A 24,359-nucleotide genomic window follows, 5' to 3' on the forward strand; every position below is an offset into this window, starting at 1 on the left:
GAAGAGCATGAATGAACTCAAGGAACTTCTCTCGGGCTTGACTATACCGAAGAAGATTCGCCAGTGTGGCTTATGCGATGCCACTGGACACCAATCTGAAAATTGTCCAAATTTTGGTGAGGATATTGTTGATGTCAACGCCATTGGAGGACATGATGGGAATCCACGGAAGTACGATCCTTATGCAAATACTTACAATCCTGGGTGGAGAGATCACCCCAACTTCCGGTGGAAGCAAGATGGCCAGCCCCAACAGCAGAACAATATGGGCGCATCAGTGCAACGTCCTCAGTATAATCAGAACCAACATCAACAACAATACCAGTTAGGACCGCCTCAACACCACAACCCGAATCAGCAACAACCTCCTTACCAACCTCCGCATCGGAGGGCACCTTGGGAAGAAGCAATTGAAAGCATGGCTAAGGAGAGCGAGAAGTTTCGCAATGAAATTCGTGCTAGCATGAATCAAACTAACCAGCAAATTAGTCATTTGACTAAGGCAGTGGCCAAACTGGAGGAGAACGCTGGTAAACTCCCAGCCATGGGAATCAACCCCAGAGAGCATGCCCAAGTGGTGTTAACCGAGTTTCCTGAGGGGGGAGAAAAGGAGGAAGAATTGTTAGCAGAAGCTGAATTGCTTCGAGGAGGCTGGAATAAGAACGGGAAGGGTCCAACTGATGAACGAGCTGGGAGTAGTGATCCAACCGAGGCACCTTACCCAGGACGCCTGAAACAGAAAGCTAGAGAGAAAGAAGCAAGTGAAATGATGAAGATGTTTCAAAAGGTTGAGTTGAGCGTACCTCTACTCGATGCCATCAGGCAAATTCCTAAATATGCTAAATTCTTGAAAGACCTTTGTTCAAGAAAAGTCAAAATGGAGGAAGAGGTCCGCTACGTGATGGGAGAAAGTGTTTCGGCAGTGATCCAACGGAAGCTACCCACTAAGCGAAAAGATCCGGGGATGTTCACCATTCCATGCAACATAGGAGGAACGAATATGGATAAAGCGATGATGGATCTGGGAGCCTCCATTAATGTGATGCCATTGGCGGTATACAAGAGACTGAATATTGGCGAGATGAGGAACACCCGTGTGGTCATACAGTTGGCTGATAGGTCCAACGCTTACCCTGAAGGAGTGGTGGAGGACGTGCTGATCAAGGTCGGGGATTTGATTTTTCCAGCAGACTTCTATGTCCTAGATACCGGACCTGAAGCTGGAGAGAATGCCATACTATTGGGAAGGCCATTCATGATGACCGCCGGAACCAAGATTGATATGAAAACAGGAATATTGACATGTGAGTTCGATGGAGTCCAAGTAGAATTCAACATCTATGAGACTATGAAGAGGAAACAAGCAATGGAGACGGTGGACATGGTCGATGTATTTGAACCCTTGGTGCAAGAACAAGGAATTACTTTCGGTTCCAGGGATACCACAGAGAAGGTGATTTAGTATGGTCTAACGGATCGGGATGCTGAGCAAATGGAGGACAATGAAATGAAGGAAGCTATCATGGAACTCTACTCCCTCAGAGAAAGCACCTTTGAAGCCGAGGTGGAGGTAGACCAGAAGATCAAGGAATTAATCCAGGAAGTCTATCTAGCTGGAGGAGCAGAGACAAGCAAACCGGAGTTATTGGCTCAGTATGGGCAGAACGAGAAGCTGCTACCTTCAATCCAGAAAGCACCTGTTTTGGAGCTCAAGCAACTACCTAAGCATTTACAATATGCTTATCTGGGACCAGAAGAAACATTACCAGTTATCATCAGTTCTGATCTAACCATCGTGCAGCAAGATCGATTGGTCAGGGTATTACGAGACAACAGAGAAGCCATCGGTTGGACCTTAGCTGATATTAAAGGCATCAGTCCTACGGAGTGCATGCATCACATTTACCTTGAGGAGGGAGCCAAACCCGTTCGGGACTCTCAAAGGAAGATGAACCCGGTCATGAAAGAGGTAGTGCTGAAAGAAATTCTTAAGCTGTTGGAATTGGGAATCATCTACCCCATATCCGATAGCCAATGGGTGAGTCCAATCCATGTCGTACCGAAGAAGTCAGGGATACAGGTTGTAGAGAATGATCAAGGCGAGCTTGTGCCCACCCGTTTGCAAACTAGGATGGAGAGTTTGCATTGATTATAGGAAGCTGAATGATGCAACCAGGAAGGACCACTTCCCACTGCCCTTTATCGACCAGATGCTGGAAAGGTTGGCCGGTAACGCCTATTACTGTTTTCTGGACGGATACTCCGGATACATGCAAATTTTTGTGGCACATGAGGACCAGGAGAAAACCACTTTTACCTGCGTATTTGGGACATTTGCATACCGGAGAATGCCGTTCGGACTCTGCAACGCACCGGGAACTTTTCAACGGTGTATGATGAGCATCTTCTCCGACCTATTGGAGAATTGCATTGAAGTATTCATGGATGACTTCACCGTGTATGGTAGCTCTTTCGACACATGTTTAAAACACCTAGAACTCGTCTTGAAAAGATGTGTGGAGAAGAGCTTGGTCCTCAATTATGAAAAATGCCATTTTATGGTGAGAGAAGGAATAGTGCTCGGGCACGTGATTTCAGAAAGGGGAATTGAAGTGGACAAGGCGAAAGTTGATTCCATCGCCAAATTACCCTACCCGTCAACCGTAAAGCACATACGGGCATTCCTCGGCCATGCAGGCTTCTACCGGCGATTTATCAAGGACTTCGCCAAGATTGCCCAGCCCATGACCAGACTTCTCCAACAAGACGTGCCGTTTGAGTTTGATGATGATTGTAAGGAGGCCTTCACGATTCTGAGAAGCAAGCTGGTGTCGGCCCCCATTATTCAACCTCCAGTATGGGATTTACCGTTCGAGATCATGTGTGATGCCAGCAACCACGCCGTTGGAGCAGTACTGGGACAGAAGAAAGGCAAGGAGAGTTGCGTGATCTACTACGCATCCAAAACACTGAACCCAGCACAGTGCAGCTATACAACTACGGAGAAAGAACTCCTGGCGGTGGTATTTGCCATAGAGAAGTTTCGTTCCTACCTTTTAGGAACGAAGGCGGTGGTCTACACAGATCATGCCGCGTTGAAGTACTTGATGGCCAAGAAGGAATCCAAACCTCGACTCATCAGGTGGATTTTGCTACTACAAGAGTTCAATATAGAGATAAGGGACAAGAAAGGAGCTGCAAACCTCGTGGCAGACCATTTGAGCAGGTTGCAACTGGAGGAGGATGACGGTATGCCCATTACCGATACGTTTCCAGACGAAAAACTTTATTCCATGAGCATCCTGGAGGATGAAGAAGAACTACATGCTCTAACCAAGCAGGAGCCCTGGTATGCGGATATAGCTAACTATCTGATTACCAAAGAGTTGCCGTCAGGATTGACAAGGTTCGAACAACGGAAGTTACTTGCGCAAGCACGCTACTATTACTGGGAGAACCCATATCTCTGGAAGATTGGAGCAGATCAAGTCATACGAAGATGCATACCTGAGGATGAGCATGCCCGAATCATGGACATGTGTCATGGAACGGCAAATAGCGGACACTTTGGAGGAAGGCGCACGGCCCACAGAATTTTGGAGAGTGGATTCTACTGGCCCACCATATTTGCGGACACAAGAAAATGGGTGCAGAGCTGCCCGAAGTGCCAGATGACTGGAGGTATTACCGCAAGGGATGAAATGCCACAAGTTCCAATCATGCCGGTCGAAGTCTTCGACGTATGGGGGATTGACTTTATGGGACCCTTCCCAAAGTCAAAGAACTACGAATATATTCTGGTGGCAGTGGACTACGTATCAAAGTGGGTTGAGGCCAAGGCAACCGCAAGCAATGATGCCCATACCGTGGCAGGTTTCCTGAAGGAGCAAGTGTTCGGGAGATATGGTGTACCAAAAATTCTAATCAGTGACCAAGGGTCGCACTTCTGTAATGCCATTATCAGATCACTAACCAAGAAGATGGGGGTGACACACAAGGTCACCACTGCATATCACCCCCAAGCAAATGGGCAGGCCGAGATTTCCAATAGGGAAATCAAGGGCATCCTGGAAAAGGTGGTACATCCCAACCGTAAGGACTGGAGTGACCATCTAGGGGATGCGTTATGGGCTTACAGAACTGCTTTCAAGACACCAATTGGAATGTCCCCGTTCCGTCTACTTTATGGAAAAAGATGTCATCTGCCTGTGGAAATCGAGCATAAGGCGTATTGGGCAATTAAGCAGATCAACCTCAGTATGACTTTAGCTGGAGAAACAAGAAAACTGGAGTTGAGTGAGTTGGAAGAACTTCGGTTAGAGGCTTACGACAATGCGGTGCTCTATAAGGAGCGAACCAGAAGGATCCATGATGCTAAGATCAGGAAGAAGGAATTTGTGGTAGGACAAAAAGTCCTACTTTTCAACTCACGCTTCAAGATGATGGCTGGGAAACTTCGATCAAAGTGGTCAGGACCATTCGTGATCAAAGAAATCTTTTCAAACGGAAGCATTGAAGTATATGATCACAACGGAGTTGATACGTTCGTGGTAAATGGGCACCGCCTTAAGCCCTATCACGAGCTTGCTGAAATAGAGAAGGAGAAAGAGGAATGCTACCTTCTCGACCCTGAGTACAAGTGAAGAGTGAAGGAAGGTCGAGCTCAAGACGGAAAACAAGAGCGCTTGCTGGGAGGCAACCCAGTGTGGTTACTTCGGTATGGTCTATACCGAAATTTCTTTTCTTTTAAGTTGTTTTGTTTTGTGTTTGGATGCACTAACTTGCAGGGAAATCGGGCCGAGATAATTTGGAAGAGGCCCAGAGGTTGATCCGAGCCCACTTTGCGTTGCAAAGTGTGTAGGTGGAGAGCTAGGGATTGGAACGGTCTGGGAAAGGGCTTACGCAGAGAAATGACGCAAGCGTGTCAGGGGCAGGCGGCGAAGTGACTGCAACCCTTCGGTTTCCGTAGAAAATTTGAATTTCAAATTTTGGCCATGATTTTTATTTCCTTAAAATTTCTTTTTCTGCCATAACCGTCACACTTACCATATTCAAAGCCTTAACCCACGATTCTCTTCTCCACAAACCCTAACCTCCGAAAACTGCTGCACCACGATCACCACTCGCCTCAAACCCTAAATTTCCATAACTGCCGATCACCTTTCTTAAAGACCAACCTCGCCTCCGAAAATCCCACAAAATCCAAAACTTCCGCACAAATCCTAAATCTTCTTGAGCTCTGCAAATCACAATGGCAAAGACCAAAGGAGCAGGCTCCGGAAGCAACCAACCACCGAAGAAGAAAGGCGCCAAACTCCCACCTCCAAAGCGTACCACAAGGCGGACCGCTTCGGAGGAGACCTCCACTAAAATCGCCGAAGACCCTTTGCTGGAGATCCAACCCGAGGACAAGGGGCGTGCCGAAGTTCTCCAACAAGAGGAACGAGGAGTAGCAAGAGCAGCCGCCGAGTCGACACAACCGGAAGAGGGGGAACCCGAGCTCACCCCTCCTGTAAAAAAATCAAAGAAAGCTCAGGCGAGCAGAGCAACTCCAGCGCGGTCCACTGTCGCATCACCACCTATTCAAGCTCAACCGCAACCGCAAATTCCAGAAATCTCCGTGCAAGAGGGAAGAACAGCTTCCGAAGATACGGAAGAGGAAGAACAAGAGAAAGCGGAGGAGGAGAAGAGCGAAGAAGAGAAGGTGGCCGAGGAAGAGGATGATGAAGCGGAGGAAGTTGAGGCCATTCAGGAAAAGGAAGTAGAAATCCCAACACCCCAGAGCAAGAGACCCGGAGTAAAAAGGAAGCTAGATGTTGCCAAGCCCCCACTACCAGTTAAGGCCAAACCAGCACCGGCAGGCAGTAAGACCCGAACAAGAGCTGAGCAGAGTAAGAAACCAAGGAAACCCACTGCGGCTGAAAAGGGGAAGGCCAAGGAGATGGAGGAGCCAATGGAGGTAGACCCAGAGAGAACTGAGACCGTGGATAGCTCCAAATCCGAGGAGGTTTTGGCACCAAAGAAAACCACCTCCAGTACAGCCACCACTGCAAAGCCGAAACTTGCGAAGCAGAAGGGGCTGCTACGCACCACTGCTTCCGGAGTGGTCATACCGAGAGAAAGTCAGAGGTATGCCGTCCTGCAAAACAGAGAAATTACCCCTTGGTATTTTCTGATGACTGAAGCTTTGGAGGATTTGGGGATCAAGGAAAAAGTAGAGGGTTATTTTGAAGGGATTGGTTGGAAGAAGATACTGGAGTGGAACCCTAAAGCATACCAGAAGTTGACGGAGGAGTTCATGGGAACTGTCGAGTTTAAGCCCAAGGGGAACTACACAATTGAGACTCCAGGTACCTTGCGGTTCCAGATGCAAGGAAGGATATTCCCGCTCTCGATCAACGAGCTGAATATCCACCTGGGGGTGATTGAAGCCACAGAAGTCTACGATGAGGAATACAAGCAAGCAGAAACCATAGCCACACCGGAGTGGAGGAGTCGGATTGACCATTACTGGTCACTGCTATCTACCGGAAGCAAGTATGTCAAAAACATCAGCAAATCGAACGAGATCAGGGACCCCGCTTTGCAGATCTGCCACAGGTGGCTGGCCTACAACATCTACGGCCGGCTGGAAGGTTCCAATGTGGTCACCCAACAGGAAGTCTTCCTGTTGTGGTGCATGATGGAGAGGAAAAAGGTGAACTTCGGGCTCACCGTGGCGCTTCAATTTCAGTATGGGGTAACCCATACCAACAAATACCTCTCGCTCTGCCCACTGGTGACCATCTTGGCAGAAAAGCTCATTAAGTTCGACACCAAGAGCTCAGATGATGTAGCCCTGGCCGAAAGTCGTTTTCTGGACTTGGGCAGGTTCGTGCGTTGGAGGGTGGTCGAAGCAGATGAAGGCGGGAGATACCGTTTGGTGTATCCTGAGAGAGCAGCGGCAGCTAGACCAGAACCGAGGAGACCATTGGAGCCAGAGGGACCCCGCCTTGTCAGCAGCGAGAGCGTAGTGTTGTTGGCAGAGATGAAGGAAGTAAAAGACGAGCTACTGATGCTGAGTGCGGAGATCACAACCCTGAGGGAGGCTATGGAAGCTGGCTTCAAAGCAATCATGGACCGGCTGAATGCGGAGGCAAGATCCTCCGACCAAAACAATTAAGTTTTTCCCCCTAACTCGTAGATTAGGATTTATTTTATCTTTTGCTTTTCTTATTTTAGTGTCCGTTTAATCTGTTTTTGATGTCGAGTCTACTTGCGTTGTTTGATGGTGAAAGATTATGCATGCTGATTTCTGTTTTGGTATGATTGGTGGATTGAGTATGAAATGCATGATGGTAGTTGTGAGGATACAGAGAATACCCCACCGGTGAGATCAGGACCAAATTGAAAAAAAATGCATGCTTGTGGTGAGAATTTGCTGTGACTAGGAAATCTTGATTTTGTTTGAGGACTCAATTTTGCTAGTACATGACTTGTGTGATTTGGGCACGATTCTTTGACTTATAGCCCCAGATTTTCTTTGATGATTAGTATGAAAATAACCCCTAGTATGCCAACTTGAGCCGAACTCATTCTTTCTTAAGCTTTGATAATATATCTAGGAGGAAGAATTTATGAAGTGAATGAAATGGTGAACAGGGGATTATAAGAAAAGAAAGAAATCTGGGCACAAAAAAAAAAATTTGTGAATTAAAATGATTGCCCATAAGAAGAATCAAAAGGGAACTGAACCCCATTGAAAGCGGGGAAATTAAGGGTTGGTTATAGCTGTACTGAATGTGTATGCTGAGTAAGGGTGATACTGAAATTAGCCACTGGACCATATTTTCCCACCATAGCTCCGTATGCCACATTACAACCCAACAAAGACCCTTTGATAAGTCATACTAGTGTGCTTAATTTGTAGTCTTCGATCAAACTCTTAGAGGAACTAGCACAACAAATTATGAGTGCAAACACATAGCCCGGTGCTTGAGCGAGAAGAGAGACTACCATCACACTTTATGCATGATCATTACTCTGGTTTGTGGTTTGACTGAACTGAATGATGCATGTTGGTATGATCTGATCCAGAAACATATGCAAGTTTCGTGTCTCTTAGTTTTATTTCTTTTCTTTCACCTTTTCGTCCGTGTCTTCTGTGAATCCGCCTACATACTTGAGGGCAAGTATGCTTTAAGTGTGTAGGCTTCCAGCCGTCGGAGTAGAATTCAAGGTCTTGAATTCTGATGCGTCTTCGACTTTTGGGCCATTTGGCCCTCTTTTTTCCCTTTATTTGTGTCAGTTCAGGTCTGTCCAGGGGGAAAACAAAGTTGTGGAGGAAGGAAGATCAGTAGAGCGGAAACGGAAGAAATGCGGCCAGAATGGGCATTACCGAGCCCAGATTGCTAAATCATGTTTGCCAGCATGGAGCTTCGGCCAACAAGTACCTCTCCAATTCAACTTGGGGCATGGGAACCTGGAGCAACCATCTGGTATGAGCCACACCGATAAGAGCAGTCAGTCTGACCACTACCATGAGAAGCAGACAACCGAAGCCGAGAAAGGAAAGTAAATCCCAAAGATTTGATGGAAGGATGTAGAAGAATGCGGAAGAAACTGGAGGAATCTGGAGAATGGGGAAGGTTGACTTCAGCATGCAGTTGGAAGCTATCTTCAATCGGATCAATCAATGATTGAGCTAATTAAGGAAAGAAGATCCCGGCGAAGATTTGGAACCGGCGCAGCTAGGGTTAGGCCTCTACCATTCGGCAGTATAAAAGATCAACAGTGTGCAGCGTGCACAAGCTCTTGGCACCCCCGAACATTTTACTTCATTCCAGTTATTACTTTTATTCGCCGTGTGTGGCATCCAAAAACACTTACATTTCCGTACTTTAATTTCGTCGTGATTATTACTTTTGGACAAAGTTCGAAGGCTTGAAGCCTAGGTATTATTTTATCTATTTCAGTATTTCATTTCGTTCAATCATGAGTTTAATTCCTTTTGCATCTATGAATTTTATTATGTGTGAGTAGTCCTTTAGGTGAGGTTTTAGGGGCGGCAATAATTGTTGTTAACATGTAAACATTCGTGAGGCACTTGCTCTTTCGGTTGAATTTCGTGGTTCCGGAAGGATCTGTTCGATATCATGGGCAGTGGAGGCCTAACGGGAGACCCTCGTTCGGTAAAAATGCTGTCCGTGTCAAGCAAAGGCCAGGGTGTACCAGGGCGTGACAACCGGTATACCCAAGACCGAGTAGCTGAGCAGCGTCAACAAAAGGCGTTGTAGATCCGAAAGGTGGGGAGAGGATTGATGGGATACACTGTCCTTCCTCAGCCTTGGGCTTCTCTAGAGAATCTCCATCAACTGTGACGAGGCATAAAGCCATGGTTATCAAACGAGGAAAGCAATCTCGGCGCCGTAGCATGTCTATGACTGGTCGGTCGACAAGGCCGGAAATAGTTGAGTCCAGGAGGCATGTGTCACCCTAGTGCGGAGTTGGGGACCTCGGGAGAGAAGGTTGATGAGGGTCATACTTGGTGAGTAACGGGTATGACTACTATTTAAGGAGGAGTGAAGCACTGCCTTGTGACCGGGGATTGTGTGACCTTCGGACCAAGTGACCACAATGAGATCAACCATCCTATATGTGAAGTGTAACCCCTTGAAACGCCCCGATGTCTTCGGGCCACGCCTTGGGTTTGCACGAATCATAAACGGATCATCAGTGTGCCTATGACCGAAACGAATGTTAACAACAGTTATGACCTAACCGAATAACCTCACCCCTTTGTTATTATTGATCTTGTTTATTTCTTGTGCAGCGTATACAGATTGAGAATTGTGACACCTCAGTTTGTCGTAGGAGAACAAAGTGGTTCCTCACTCCCTGTGGGATTCGACCCTACACTTACCACTAAGACTGAGTTCTTGTTGTGAGCAGTAGGAGCGTGTATTGTCTGTACTGGGCATACACAGGTATTTTGTCCGCACCGCACGACGGGTGTGTGCCAAATTCATACTTACCACATGCCTATAAATAGGCCTCTGGAGAGCTTGCAGTAATACACTAACAAATACTGCATTCTGCAATTTCTACACACTCACTCTCTGCATAACACTTGTGCTCAGTTCTTGATCCTATTCAGTTCGCCGGAGCTCGCCGGATTGTGGTGCTACATCCGCCGAGACGAAGTCGTTTTACCTTTGGGGAAGATACGCCTAAACCGAAGAGCACTACCGGGGCGATAATCTTCTTGCGGGAAGAGATTCATCTCGACTCGACTTTGTTTATACGTATAATTTATTTATACAGTGTATTTCAGTTGTATCAAATTATTTGAGTTGTAATTTCTCAAATTATTTACTTTGTAATATTTCAATTATTTTGAGTTGTAATTTCTCAAAATATTATTTTGTAATATCTTGATCGTGTACCCGGTTCTAACAAGAACATGGTAATCCACACTTCTCCATTAATATTTTGTCTGTGACAGTTGATATCTTTCCTTTCCCTCTCTAAGAATTTACTACTATCCAATAACTCTTCTTCTTCTTCTCCTCCATTCCAGAGTTAATGATTTTTCATATAGAATGTCATTTTTCTCGATCGGAAAATTCCTGGTTTTCTTCCCCGCATATGTGTGCTCACCCTAAGTTAATTTTCTTTTTTTCATTGTTGCTCAGATTCGAAACTATCATTGATAAAAGATTATTGATTTGAACAACTCACCAAGAAATTGAAAGATAATGAGATTCAATTGGAAATCTCCATGGCTTGCTTCAACTTGCCACTATTGCACAAACTACGCAGACTCAATGGGTGTTTTAGCTTAAAACCTTTAAAAGTATGCACTAACTTAATTTTTAATGAATTACTATTATATTTATACAAATATAATACTATATTACACTATTTCCCTTAAATAATAGCAATAACTTAACATTTAAGATATTAATATATTTGCTAATATACAATATTACGCTATTGTCCTCAACTTAATAGTATGAAACAAGAACCTTATAGACGATTTAAATTTTGAAAAACAATGCTCTTTTATAAGAGGTATACAGATATTTACGACTGGTTCACAAACACAGCACCATGCCCATCAGCCTTCATGAACTTCTTCAACAAAAGGACAACTATAGCTAAGGTAAGCCCGAGCGCTGCCCACGTCAGCAGGCGATCATCGGCCTGCTTCGGAGCCCTTGTTTCCGGCTTCTGCAACAGCTGCTGCTCGTTTGCAGGAACTGGGTTTGATGACTCAGCAGCAACATACCCATTTGGAGGAGTTATATTAGGTTCTTGAACTATATCATCATCTTCAGCTAATTGAGGTTCGGTTTCAGTGGCAGCCTCAACATCTTGGTTAGGAGTCTGCTGACCCTCCTCACTCTCTTCATTTCCAGTCTGGACTACGGCGTCTTCAGGCACTGGCAACGCTTTGCTAAGCATGTATTCGTGAATCTAAGCGAGCAGTTCGTCAGTTTAAGCTCACAAATGATATAAACAATCAAGAAAAGAGTAAGTACAATGTAACAAACCTCATCAATCAACTTTTGGCGCTCAGTAGATCCAAATCTCGGAGCTGCATCACGAGATTTGATTGCAAGAGCTCGCCTCTCCTCCTTAGTGTAATCTAATGATCCTAATGCACCATTCGGGCTAGTAGGCATGAATGCAATCATTGCCACCAAAGCAGTTCGAACTGTAAATTCATCCCACACAGACTGTCATAATCCATATAAAAGCAAAACTCAATTTTGTGAACCACATTAAATAACATCTCAATCAAATGGCAAGATCTGAGATGAGAATTACCACTCCAAGATGGTTGCCAGTGTTCAGGATGATGATTTGAAATGCTCAAGCATATCTTGGTTTGGGTTTCAAACCTACCATTCGGCTGTAAGGTAAATTATAAACAGATCAGAGATCACCAAACACAAATACACAATTCACGGTGATCAGTGGAATACCGTGAGCAGCATGAATGAAGGTGGCTTGAAAGGATATTCAGCAGGCAGCTGAATTCTTCCATGGTATATTCCTCCCTCAAACTCCGAATCTCTAGGACCCCTGATCGCAAACTGCCATTCAAATATATTCTCCTGCAAGCACACATCAAATAGATGATCAGCAGAGGATATGGCAAAGATAAAGTCAACCAAACAGGAGTAGTTGAACTTGAATACATGATTCCTAAATCATGAAATGATATAGTTAATGCTTTACGTATTTAAAGAATCAGTTATGCAATCTAAAACGTTTACAAAATGAATGAGCTCTGCAGTGGAAGATTCAAAATTGCTAGTAAAAACAAAAGGCAAAAATGAAGCTAAACATGATTGAAAAAATCAACAGCCCAATTGAAATCTCAACATACCAACTCCTAAGCCAATAAATGAAGAAAAAAATATAGTAATCATTTTTACCTACAGTAAACTCTGTGCAAAATTGAGGTCTCAATTTAAATCCACAAAAAAATCATCAATAGCTGACAAACTAACCGGAAAAAAATATGAAATCGAAATCATGTCGAATCCCATATGACTATACACAACGTAAACAAGCAATCCAAACACAAATAACAACAGAATTTCACAAATCGGCAATCGAATAGCCAAACGTTCAAGTAAAACCTCGAGAGGCAGGCTCATAAAGTCATCGGAAGGATTGGATTGCATCTCTTTGACCTCCTGCAGAATCCGCTTCACCGCCGGATTCTTCCTATTGTACTTATCTTCCGCCATTTCCCCCACCAAGATTGACTTTCACGGCAATGAAATCCCCTCGCCGACGCGAAATTCTACAGATTTATGAAAAGATTCAACTTTTGATTCAATTCCACTCTGATGGATAAGTTATGTGAAGAGGAGAGAGAGAGGCGGGGGACACGTCATCTGTCGGGATGTGCTTACGTGTTAGGATTTCATAGGCTGGTTGATTGCTTACTTTAACGCTCAAGCATTTAGCAGTTTCTACTAGAACGCTTTTCTTTTTTCCTCGAAAAAAAAAAAAACTAGAACGCTTTTGGTACCTTATTTTTCTCACAAACGCTTTTGATACCCTGGTTTTTGTGATTACTGTATCTCATATGGTTTTACAATCTATAACATTAAAAACGAAACTTTTAATTTAAAATCAAACCTCAAAGTCAAATATATTGTTTTTGTGATTATATATAAAACGTTTTTTTAGTATTTGTCACATGTGAATGGACTATAAGTAGTAAGTGCACATTGACATTAGGAAGCTGGCCAAAGGCTGTCCGGAGCTGATACGTGGCATATCTGAAGCTGGCCAAAGGCTGTCCGGAGCAGCATATAGTACCATTCTCTGATTAATGTTCTTCTTACCTTGACATGGCCACCATGATCAATTTGTCTCATGCTTTCGATGTTACCTGTGTTCAATGGTAAATGTGCAAGTGTGAGGAGATGCAAGAATTTTGTATGAGAAGAAGTGAGGCAAAAAACAAGAGATCATCCATAGATGGCAGCCAAACGTGGAGGAGAAAATGAGAAAACTCAAAGCAAGAAATCTCATCTCCATTCACAATCCTGCATAAGTAGCAAAGCCAAGTCAAGCGTTTCAGGCGCGGCAACACCATCACACCGGCCCCTTTGCCCAACACCAACACCTACCATCCGCCGAAGCCATTGTTAGGCTAGCCAAGCTGAGGCTCAACACTTGCCTGAGAGGCGAGGCGGGCTGCAGGAACGTGGTCGAGGAGGTGTTCTTCAGGAGCATGATCCACATCAGAAGAGGAAGAAGGGACTAGTCATAGGCATGCAAAGATTGGATTGTGGAGGGTGCTGATGTTTGCAGAATTCGACAGAGTTGAGCAGTTTGTGTTTGGATCACGCAAGATTTATGATCAACGGGAATGCTGATTGGAGCAATTGCACTCTGCAAATGGATGGAAAATGCATGATTGTGGGGTGGAGAGGGACACCATTGCAGTCCATTTCAGCTCGTTAAGATCCTCCATTAGCAGCTCTAGTTGTTAGCGCTTGCAGAAACAAGAAACAACTTCAAGCAAGTAAAAAATCAAAAAGAAAATGTCAAAAGTTGTGTGTAACTGTGTAAGCATTGCTGCTACTTTTTAGTATGTACATCAGAAATATATACAGCAATAGAAACATTGATTGTTGTACTGTTGGTGAGAATGTATTCTGGTTGCAGTTTTCTGGAGAGCTTGATGAGCGCAGGCGTGGATTACACGCAGGCCGTGACAGCATTCTGCACAATTGAGGCTGTTTATCAAGAGAGCTTTGCACACTGCTTGGAAGATGACTGCAAGACTCCAGATGAGCTCAAAGAAACCTGTCAGAGATTGGGCAACGACGGCTTTGGCCACTACTGGCATAACCAATTGCTGGTTGGAGAAGGCGTCTGACCAAGTGGTAGCCAAAGCTGAGGCTCACTTCATAAGGGTGCTTGAGCTTGAAGTTGAATGTTGGAACATGGGCAGTTGCACTATGTGAAGCTTGTACCTTAATTTGCAGAATACTTGTTTAATCTTGTTCATGTAAAAAAGCAATCTTGCAATGAATGACAAATAGTTTGATTTCATCAACATTGGCTTCTCACTTCTTATTACATATGACAAAGCAAAGTACTAAAATTATTTGACTTGTGTTGCACTTTCTTGAGCAGCAAAGAGTCCCTTCTCTAAAATCCAATCTTCTATCATAACTTGAGAATTAATAGGCTGATCAGTAGGCACAAGATGTCCAGCATTCATCACCACAACATGGCTAAGGCTCTTCCATCTCTGCACATAACCAGCAAGCTTCCCATCCACCCTCCACACCTTCCTCTCCACGTCCAAGAACTCACCAATCGCGTCCCAATCCATCTCCTTCATCCACGCCAAGTTACACCACGCCGTCTCTCAAATCACATTGCCCTTGGTACAGCAACACTCTGGTGTTCTTCACCAAGAACTCCACCATGTACCTCACACTCTTCATCACATCATCCTTCAACACGTCCCCCATGACATCATTCGCCCCAAGAGCCCTCTTTGCCTCCACATTGTTCAAGAATTCAGCCACCAGATCATCCTCGTAAGGAGTCAGCCTTGTGAATCATACAGAGTGGCCAATCCAGTCATGTTTGTCAGCGTGTTCAGCACTCGGGTTCTTGCATCTGTTGCTTCCCCCAACACCCTCGTCTCACATGACCAACAGCTTCCAACTGAATCTCCTCCAAAAGGGCCTTCTGCTTGTCATTTATCAATCCCAAATGATACGCATTCACAGCATGAGTTGCTACTTGCAGCTCAGGATCAGTCAAACTGTTTCCAATAGCAACACCAGCCAAATTCACTCTACTTTCAATCTTCAAACTGGGATTCTTCTTTAAATTGTAGTACCCAATTGCAAGCACATATTTTCCAGCATAACTCTCACCAGTTATGTAAACTGGCCTACTTTTGAAAGTTGCATCCAAACCAATGAACTTCTTGATTGCTACAAAGAGATGCTCAGCCACATCGTATTGGTTCCGAGGGATTTCTTGAGTTGAAGCAGCAATACTGAAGCCAGAGCCTATAGGATTATCAAGAAACATCAATCCAAAGATTCTGTTCCAAGAACCTGGATTAGGCCCGAGTGAGAGATCTTGCTTCACTAGCCACGGCCCAAACTCGTAGAAGTTGGCTAGCATCGATGAGCAGCCCGCCCCGCCTTGAAGCCAAATCATGTTGAAGGAGTTTTGAGCTTTTGCTTCCTTGGGGAAGGGTGACACAGCGGTGGAGTGGCGGAGGACAGCAATGATGCTGAGGAAGAAGAAGAGGAGGTGGTGGAATTGACTCCATTTTTTGGGGTGTAGGCAGTGCAGTGAGTGATGACTGGAGACTTTTGTCCTACTTTATAAAAAAGTGAAACTATGTGGCTTTAATATTCTGCCTGTTTATACCATTTGGGAAAAGCTTTTAGCTTCTTGATATCAAACTTTGTTTGTTGCTTTGTTGGACGTGAGCATCAAAAGTCTTATTACAAACACATAGGTACAAGACATCCAGATCAAACAAATAAAATTGAGAGGTAACCTGGGACTCAGAAAGTGTAAATAAAATTGATTTATTTTACTCAAAGGTTTATCCGAAGTTCAAAAGAGGGAATTTAGGACACTTTCTTCTCAAAGTGAAAAATGTTACTCCTCCAAGTCAAAGGCCTCAAGTGAAGATTACTTGGGCAATAATATGCCAAAATTAATAATAATATTCTCCAAAAAAAAAAAAAGCAAATATGTGATCCTACTAGAAATGCAGTTATCCGAAAACAGATTTAACGTGTCGATACAGATGAAGATATTGAGTAAAAAATCAGCTATTTTCAAGGTGCATTATTCAATCTAATCTCTCCAACGGTTGCCACAGTTGGGGTTGCAGCAAACAAAGAACAACGTCATGCCTTCTTCTCCTCTAGCAGTTGCCTGCACGATAAAAGTGGAATATTGGTCGGAGGAATGATAATCTAAACCAACCAGGATACCTAGATTTAGGTTCAACGTAGAATCAGAACACATTTGACATTCAAACGCAGGCTAAAGTGTTGAGAATGTATGATGTGACCTTTAATGAATACTAGAGTAAATAACATGAAATTTTGATGCATGTTTAGATAGAGCTTAGTTGATTTTGAACCGGAACAACCAATTTGCTAATGTATGAAAGATACGGATTTCTTCTCTTTCCCTCAAGGTAGAAATTCAATTGTTTCCAAATTGACAAAAAAGAAAAAGTATAAAGAAATGAAGCAAATATTACGAACTAATTGTTCTCAAAAATGTATGTATGTATATATATATATATACATACAAACCAATGTTTACTTGAGCCTCTCCTCTCAAATTCAAACTACAAAAGCTACCTGGAAGAAAACAGCTTCTCCGTGACCACAGTTTGCACAACGGACTGATTTTGTTCGCGGAAGTGTTGGATCTGCAGCCACATCTTGCAGGACTTGGGTGCGTTCTCCAGCAGAATGGTGTATCTCATTTCTATAAACACAATTGTTATCAGCAACCTCCTATACGATGACCCAAAATCACGAGTTCATCATCGGGAAAGCATCAATATTCAATAACATACCAAAACGTTGATATAAGCAACACTCCAATGATTGTTAGTAAAAAATGGAAGTAGGTAGCCACCTACCACCTCCACCATTTGCCACCTACCACCATCTGCCACCTACCACCTCTCATCCCCTATAAAATCCTTCCTCGCAGCAGCATCACAACACACCAAACAACAATCTAACTTTCAGCTATAGAGAGATAGAGAAAGAGAGAGAGAGAAAAATCTTGTGAGAGAAAACTTCAGTGTGGAAGTTATACACGAGTGATAAAAGTGAGTTGAGAGATAGCCTCTGCGTAGGCAGATACAAAATACAGTGTGGTAATTTTGTTGTACTCCTCCTTTTGAGATTCTCTAATATATTGGTGTGGGTCCGTGGACGTAGGCAGTTTGGCCGAACCACGTTAAAAATATCGGTGTCATTTTTTCTTCTCGTTTCATATCGGTCGATATCCACAATATTGAGTCACACTTGATCCCGGGCGGAATTAGTTGCGTCTAATTTCCCAACAACTGGTATCAGAGCCACGTTGGTGGCGAAAATTTTTTTTTCTTGCGCTGGTACTATTCACGTGAATAGTGAATTCGTGAATAGTAAATTTTGCGAACAGTGTTTCGTGCGCAACGGTAATTATTCTTTTAAAATTCTTAGTATGCTCTGTGGTTGCAGTGTAAACTGAACCTCCACATCAGAAACGAATTTTTTGAGAAAATTATCGTGTTTTTTTATCGAGTGGGAGCAATGTCGACAGACGATAAAATTTCCAAAATGGAGAAATTCAATGGTGGGAATTTTGGATTTTGGAAAATGCAAATGGAGGATTACTTGTACCAGAAGGACCTGTATAAGCCCTTGAAGGAAAAGCCAGTGGATATGAAGGACGACGAGTGGGAGGTGCTTGATCGAAAAGCACTCGGCGCAATCAGACTGACCTTATCAAAGTCAGTCGCCTTCAACATAAAGCATGAGAAGACAACAGCGTCTCTCATGAAAGCTTTATCCAGCATGTACGAGCAGCCGTCTGCAGCAAATAAAGTTCATTTGATCAAGAAATTGTTCAATATGAAAATGACGGAGAGCGGAAGATTTGGAGAACATTTGAACGAGTTCAACGAAGTGACGGACCAACTTACCACGGTGGACATCAAATTCGATGATGAGGTCCGGGCTTTGTTAATTCTTGGGCATTTACCTGAGAGCTGGAATGGCACAGTTACGGCCATTAGCAGCTCTGCCGGTAAGTCCAAAATGAAGTTCGATGATGTCGTGAGCATGATCTTAACCGAGGAGATCCGGAGGCAGTCAGATGTAGTCTCCACTTCAGGTGCCGCTTTAAATGCAGAAAGCAGAGGCAGAAACTCAAACAGAAGTCAAGGGCGTGGACGGAGCAAGTCAAGGAATAGCAGGCAGAGCTCCAGGATCCACAAGAATTCCAACAAATCAAAGTCTGTTGAATGTTGGAACTGTGGTCAGGTCGGACACTACAGAACGCAGTGTAAAGTACCTTCAAAGGAAAACGAGACAAAGACCGAAGCCAATGTTGTGGCTGAAGAAGAAGGCGATGCCTTGATATGTTCCATGGAGAAAAGGGCCGAGTATTGGGTCATAGACTCTGGAGCATCTTTCCATGCCACCTCGAATCGAAATTCCTTCATAAATTACATGTCGGGAAATTTCGGAGAAGTATATCTTGGAGATGATCATCCATGCAGCGTGGTGGGCATAGGAGAAGTACAGATCAAACTCAATGGATCTGTATGGAAATTGAAGGACGTGAGACACATTCCAGAGTTGAGGAAGAACTTGATCTCCGTCAAGCAATTGTCAAGAGAAGGATGTGATAAACACTTCTCTGGTGATTATTGGAAAATCACTAAGGGCGCAATGATTCTTGCACGTGGCAAGGATACTGGAAGCCTATACACAACGATGAATGCGTGTGTGACAATTGCAGTTGCTGATAGCAAGAAGAATGCAAATCTGTGGCACCAAAGACTTGGGCACATGAGCCAGAAAGGGCTCAAGTATATGCATTCGAAAGGGAAACTACCAGAGCTTCAGTCTGTTGATATAGACTTTTGCGAAAGTTGTATCTTCGGGAAGCAGAAGAGGGTGAGTTTCAATACCAGTGGTAGAACTCCGAAGCAAGTAAAGCTTGAGTTAGTCCACACAGATGTTTGGGGCCCAGCAGCAGTTTCATCCATTGGCGGAAAGTCTTACTTTGTGACTTTCATCGATGACCACTCGAGAAAGGTGTGGGTTTACTTCTTGAGACACAAGTCAGAGGTGTTTGAGGCGTTCAAGAAGTGGAAGGCCATGGTGGAAAATGAAACTGAATTACGGATAAAGAAGTTGAGATCCGATAATGGTGGAGAATACGAAGATATGGCGTTCAAGAAATTTTGTTACCAGGATGGCATCAAGTTAGAAAGGACGTTGCCAGGGACACCACAACAAAATGGAGTTGCAGAACGCATGAACCGGACGTTGACAGAAAGAGCTAGGAGCATGAGGATACATGCAGGACTGCCAACACAATTTTGGGCAGAAGCTGTCAACACTGCGGCATATCTCGTTAACCATGGGCCATCTGTACCATTGGAGTACAGAATACCTGAGGAAGTTTGGAGCGGCAAAGAAATTAAACTTTCTCACTTGAAAGTATTTGGTTGTGTCGCGTATGTACACATTAGTGATAATGCCAGGAGTAAGCTCGACTCCAAATCACTAAAATGTACTTTCATTGGATATGGTGGAGATGAGTTCGGGTACCGTTTTTGGGATGACAAAAACAGGAAGGTCATTCGAAGCAGGAATGTCATATTCAATGAAAATGTGATGTACAAGGACAGGAATGCAGTGCAGTCCACCGACACAACAAGTGACGATCCAACATACGTTGATCCAGATGATACTGCAGAGTGCAGTACATCAAAGCAAACAGATGAAGGTTTGCAGACGGAGGAGCCCAACTCTGAGGCTGATCCACCACAGTCTCCAGTTCCAGCTCCAACTCCTATACCCAGGAGGTCATCTCGACCTCATGTTCCAAACAGGAAGTACATGAATCAAATGTTACTGACCGATGCTGGTGAACCTGAATTCTATGAAGAAGCATGTCAAGTCGGAGATTCTGTCAAGTGGGAGCTTGCAATGAAAGAAGAGATAAAATCTCTTATCTCTAATATGACGTGGGAACTAGTTGAGTTGCCCAAAGGAAAGAAAGCTCTACACAACAAATGGGTGTACAGAATCAAAGAAGAGCATGATGGTTCAAAGCGATATAAGGCAAGATTGGTAGTCAAAGGTTTCCAACAGGAAGAAGGAATTGACTACACAGATATCTTTGCTCCGGTTGTAAAGTTGACAACAATCCGATCGGTCCTGAGTATTGTTGCAACGGAGGACTTGCATCTAGAGCAGTTAGATGTGAAAACTGCTTTCCTCAATGGTGACTTAGAGGAGGAAATATACATGCAACAACCAGATGGATTCTCTGTCAAAGGAAAGGAGAAGCTGGTGTGCAAGTTGAAAAAGAGCCTGTATGGCTTGAAGCAAGCTCCAAAGCAATGGTACAAGAAGTTTGATGGATTCATGCAGAAAAATGGCTACATGAAGTGCAATGCTGACCATTGTTGTTACTTCAAGAGGTTCGAGTCCAGCTATATCATCTTGCTACTTTATGTTGATGACATGTTAGTAGCCGGCTCAGACTTGAACGAAATCAAGAAGTTGAAAAGACAGCTTTCAGCGGAGTTCGAGATGAAGGACTTAGGAGAAGCAAAGCAAATTCTCGGGATGAGAATTTACAGAGACAAGCAAAAAGGTGTTTTGCAGTTGTCTCAGGCCAACTACGTCAATCGAATCTTGCAAAGATTCAACATGAGCAGTGCTAAGCCGGTTAGCTCAGCATTAGCTAACCATTTCCGCCTATCCAAAGAGCACTCTCCAAAGACTAAGGAGGAAAGAGACTTCATGGCTAAAATTCCTTACGCCTCAGCCATTGGAAGTCTGATGTATGCCATGGTCTGTACTAGACCAGATATTGCTCATGCAGTGGGAGTTGTGAGCAGATTTATGGCAAATCCAGGAAAGCAGCATTGGGAAGCAGTAAAGTGGATATTGAGATATCTACGTGGATCTACTGATAGATGCTTATGCTTTCGACGAGGTGATGTAGCACTACAAGGTTTTGTAGATGCAGATTTTGCCGGTGAGGTAGATCGCAGGAGAAGCACTACCGGTTATGTCTTTACTGTTAGCACGACTGCTGTTAGTTGGATCTCGCAGATACAAAAGATTGTTGCTTTATCCACTACAGAAGCAGAGTACGTGGCAATCACCGAGGCTAGCAAAGAAATGATCTGGTTACAAGGGTTGTTGGCAGAATTGGGTTTTGATCAGACGAAGAATGTCTTGCACAGCGATAGTCAGAGTGCGATACATCTGGCAAAGAATTCAGCATTTCATTCTAGAACGAAGCATATTGGACTTCGTTATCATTTCATCAGATCTCTGTTGGAGGATGAGGTGTTAATACTTGAAAAGATCCAAGGAGCTCAAAATCCAGCCGACATGCTTACAAAGGCAGTAACCATTGATAAATTGAAGTTGTGCTCAGCTTCAATTGGTTTGCTAGAATGACAAAGACAGAAAGGCTGTTGCGTTGATCGAGGTGTGAAGACAGATTGAAATCAGTCTTCAAGTGGGAGATTGTTAGTAAAAAATGGAAGTAGGTAGCCACCTACCACCTCCACCATTTGCCACCTACCACCATCTGCCACCTACCACCTCTCATCCCCTATAAAATCCTTCCTCGCAGCAGCATCACAACACACCAAACAACAATCTAACTTTCAGCTATAGAGAGATAGAGAAAGAGAGAGAGAGAAAAATCTTGTGAGAGAAAACTTCAGTGTGGAAGTTATACACGAGTGATAAAAGTGAGTTGAGAGATAGCCTCTGCGTAGGCAGATACAAAATACAGTGTGGTAATTTTGTTGTACTCCTCCTTTTGAGATTCTCTAATATATTGGTGTGGGTCCGTGGACGTAGGCAGTTTGGCCGAACCACGTTAAAAATATCGGTGTCATTTTTTCTTCTCGTTTCATATCGGTCGATATCCACAATATTGAGTCACACTTGATCCCGGGCGGAATTAGTTGCGTCTAATTTCCCAACAATGATTACATAAATTAGCAAAAGAAAAGGAGCAGATGAAATAGTAACAACAAGCATCCTTAATCTCAAGTAAGGAATTCATCCAAATACAGAGAGATGGCAAACACGCGTAGCAAATACTACATCTTCAATCTACTACAGAAACCATAACTTTGAAGTGGACACTGCAAAACCCACCCTCTGTTCTCTAAATTTAATGCTTGCTCTACAAAATTCCCCACCCTCCGAATGCAACGAGAAACGTAACTATCCCATGAAGACCAAGGCATACATGTTTCCCTTATTGTACCCAAAGGAACGAGTCATCAATTGAAGTATCTAACATTGTGCATTTAAGTCAGTTAATGGCTTGTCCTTCTCAACTCTCAAGGTCCATATAAATCGGGCCACAACAATTTTGTTTTACAGAAGAAGTGCACACACCATTTGACGAAGCAAAGCCTTCATCAATACGAACTCAGCTCCTTATTTAGCCAAACTACTCCATATGCATGTTGTCAACATATACCAAAAAATCATTACCCCAAAAAGAAAAAATTGAATGACACTATATTAAAACCCTATCATCCACCCCTAAAAAATTGAAACTTCCTAAAGCACAGCACCAAAAAGCTCGGAAAAGGCGGAAGAAATCACACCTGATGATCACAATTGCGGCAAGCATAAAGCAGAATCTTCTGCTCTTTGTCTTCCTTCGGGTACAGTATATTGTTGCTGCATAAAACAACAAGAAAACACACCAGATTTTGCAAGATACCATAAAATGCAAAACTGAAAAGAAAAGGCCAAACCAAATTATCACTTGAAATTCTTTCCCCGCACAAAATGAACATTAAAATAAAATGCAACGTCAAGTAACAAAGAAATCGAAAATGTAAACCATTCGCGGCAAAATTTCATGGTACTCATGGTGGAAGTTGGGAAATTTTCTCGTTTGCGTCTCTGCTTGAGTTCGAAGCTGGAAGCTGGAACTTGGGAGTTGGGAGTAGCTTTAATGGATCTATGGGCCGGTTTATTGGGCCCACATCGCATCTAACCCAATTCATAAAACTTTTCCAATTCATAAAGCTTTTTAAAATAAGTTTAGTCAAACACCCTCTAATTCAACCATATTAATATACTAGTACGTTTACCCGTGCGATGCACGGCGAGCGTCAAAATTAAAAGATATGTTAAATAAATATATTAAATAAAATTAAAATATAAACAAATAAAATTATTTTAAAAATAATAATATTCCACGTCAATAACGCAATAAAGAACCTAAATCCAAAAACACGTAAATTTTCAATTTGGTATAAAATATAATCATAATTATAGTAATTAAATAAATATTTTATACTATATAATATTAAGATAAATATAAAGTTAAATTATATTTAACTGTAAAAAATATTATTTAGATATTATTTTTTTTAACCGATATTATTTAGATATTGGATTTATATTTTCTATATTCTTGTGACTTCAATCTCCTAGCTTTTAAAAAAATATATGTCCTATTTTTTTCCTAATCCAAATTTATAGTTTTGTACCCGTGCGATGAACATTATCAAAATTTGTAGAATTTTACATACATAAAAAAATCTAATTAAACATACATATAGCAATATCTTAATATACACAATATAATAATATGGATAAAAGTATCCATCAAACACTATAAAAAAAAGGCACCAACTAATTTAGGTGGAACAATTTAAAAGATAATTTAGATAATTTTTTCAAGAACCCACACAAATTATTAGATTTTCGTAAAAAAAAAAGAAATCATAAATCTATTGTTGTGAAAAAAATATCTTCATTTTTAAGTTTAATAAAATATCATTATAAATTTTAATTTTTAAAAAATACTATTTATACCTTCTATGAGCATACACCCTAAGAAAGAGTATATATAGTTGAAAAGTAAATGTGTTTGGTCTCATAGTAAAGTGGTATAGATTGGCACTAAAGATCTCAAATTCAAGTTTATTGTTACAATCTCTAACATTTTATTTATTTAAATTTCAGTTTTCTTAAGTAAAATTGATAGTATAATTATTAGAGCAATCCAAACACATGACCAAATTTGGGTCAGGCTTGTATCGAACG

General features: G+C 42.7%; 3 protein-coding genes across 3 annotated transcripts; all 3 read right to left on the reverse strand.

Annotated features, from left to right (window-relative positions):
- Positions 1-10,908: 10,908 nt before the first annotated feature.
- Positions 10,909-13,082, reverse strand: LOC130992288 (ubiquitin-conjugating enzyme E2 32-like). The gene is made up of 5 exons (XM_057916854.1): positions 12,633-13,082; positions 11,970-12,101; positions 11,812-11,896; positions 11,535-11,698; positions 10,909-11,457 (listed from the first exon to the last, which is right to left on the reverse strand). The coding sequence occupies exons 1-5, from the start codon at positions 12,741-12,743 to the stop codon at positions 11,065-11,067; spliced, it is 885 nt and encodes a 294-aa protein (XP_057772837.1). The 5' UTR covers positions 12,744-13,082; the 3' UTR covers positions 10,909-11,064.
- A 1,456-nt stretch (positions 13,083-14,538) lies between these two features.
- LOC130992289 (serine carboxypeptidase-like 50) lies at positions 14,539-15,934 on the reverse strand. The gene is given in 4 exon segments (XM_057916855.1): positions 14,539-14,876; positions 14,878-15,082; positions 15,085-15,159; positions 15,162-15,934. Coding segments are annotated over 4 exon segments (1,077 nt in total). The 5' UTR covers positions 15,703-15,934; the 3' UTR covers positions 14,539-14,620.
- A 132-nt stretch (positions 15,935-16,066) lies between these two features.
- LOC130992290 (DNA-directed RNA polymerases II, IV and V subunit 9A-like) lies at positions 16,067-23,298 on the reverse strand. The gene is made up of 4 exons (XM_057916856.1): positions 23,146-23,298; positions 22,904-22,979; positions 16,875-17,033; positions 16,067-16,437 (listed from the first exon to the last, which is right to left on the reverse strand). The coding sequence occupies exons 1-4, from the start codon at positions 23,295-23,297 to the stop codon at positions 16,357-16,359; spliced, it is 468 nt and encodes a 155-aa protein (XP_057772839.1). The 5' UTR covers position 23,298; the 3' UTR covers positions 16,067-16,356.
- Between the last annotated feature and the right edge of the window lie 1,061 nt (positions 23,299-24,359).

The sequence above is a fragment of the Salvia miltiorrhiza genome, chromosome 7 (genome assembly GCF_028751815.1).
Source record: "Salvia miltiorrhiza cultivar Shanhuang (shh) chromosome 7, IMPLAD_Smil_shh, whole genome shotgun sequence".
NCBI lineage: Eukaryota > Viridiplantae > Streptophyta > Magnoliopsida > Lamiales > Lamiaceae > Salvia > Salvia miltiorrhiza.

What these genes read in the sequence shown, in the direction of transcription:
- LOC130992288 (XM_057916854.1), bottom strand. Translation starts at nt 12,743, where the DNA reads ATGGCGGAAGATAAGTACAATAGGAAGAATCCGGCGGTGAAGCGGATT. An exon ending in CTTCATTCATGCTGCTCACG is followed by an intron (nt 11,897 to 11,969) that starts GTATTCCACTGA and finishes TTTACCTTACAG; the next exon opens with CCGAATGGTAGGTTTGAAAC. An exon ending in CTGGCAACCATCTTGGAGTG is followed by an intron (nt 11,699 to 11,811) that starts GTAATTCTCATC and finishes ATGAATTTACAG; the next exon opens with TTCGAACTGCTTTGGTGGCA.
- LOC130992290 (XM_057916856.1), bottom strand. Translation starts at nt 23,297, where the DNA reads ATGCGATGTGGGCCCAATAAACCGGCCCATAGATCCATTAAAGCTACT. An exon ending in GCCGCAATTGTGATCATCAG is followed by an intron (nt 17,034 to 22,903) that starts GTGTGATTTCTT and finishes GTCATCGTATAG; the next exon opens with GAGGTTGCTGATAACAATTG. An exon ending in GAGAAGCTGTTTTCTTCCAG is followed by an intron (nt 16,438 to 16,874) that starts GTAGCTTTTGTA and finishes TTTATCGTGCAG; the next exon opens with GCAACTGCTAGAGGAGAAGA.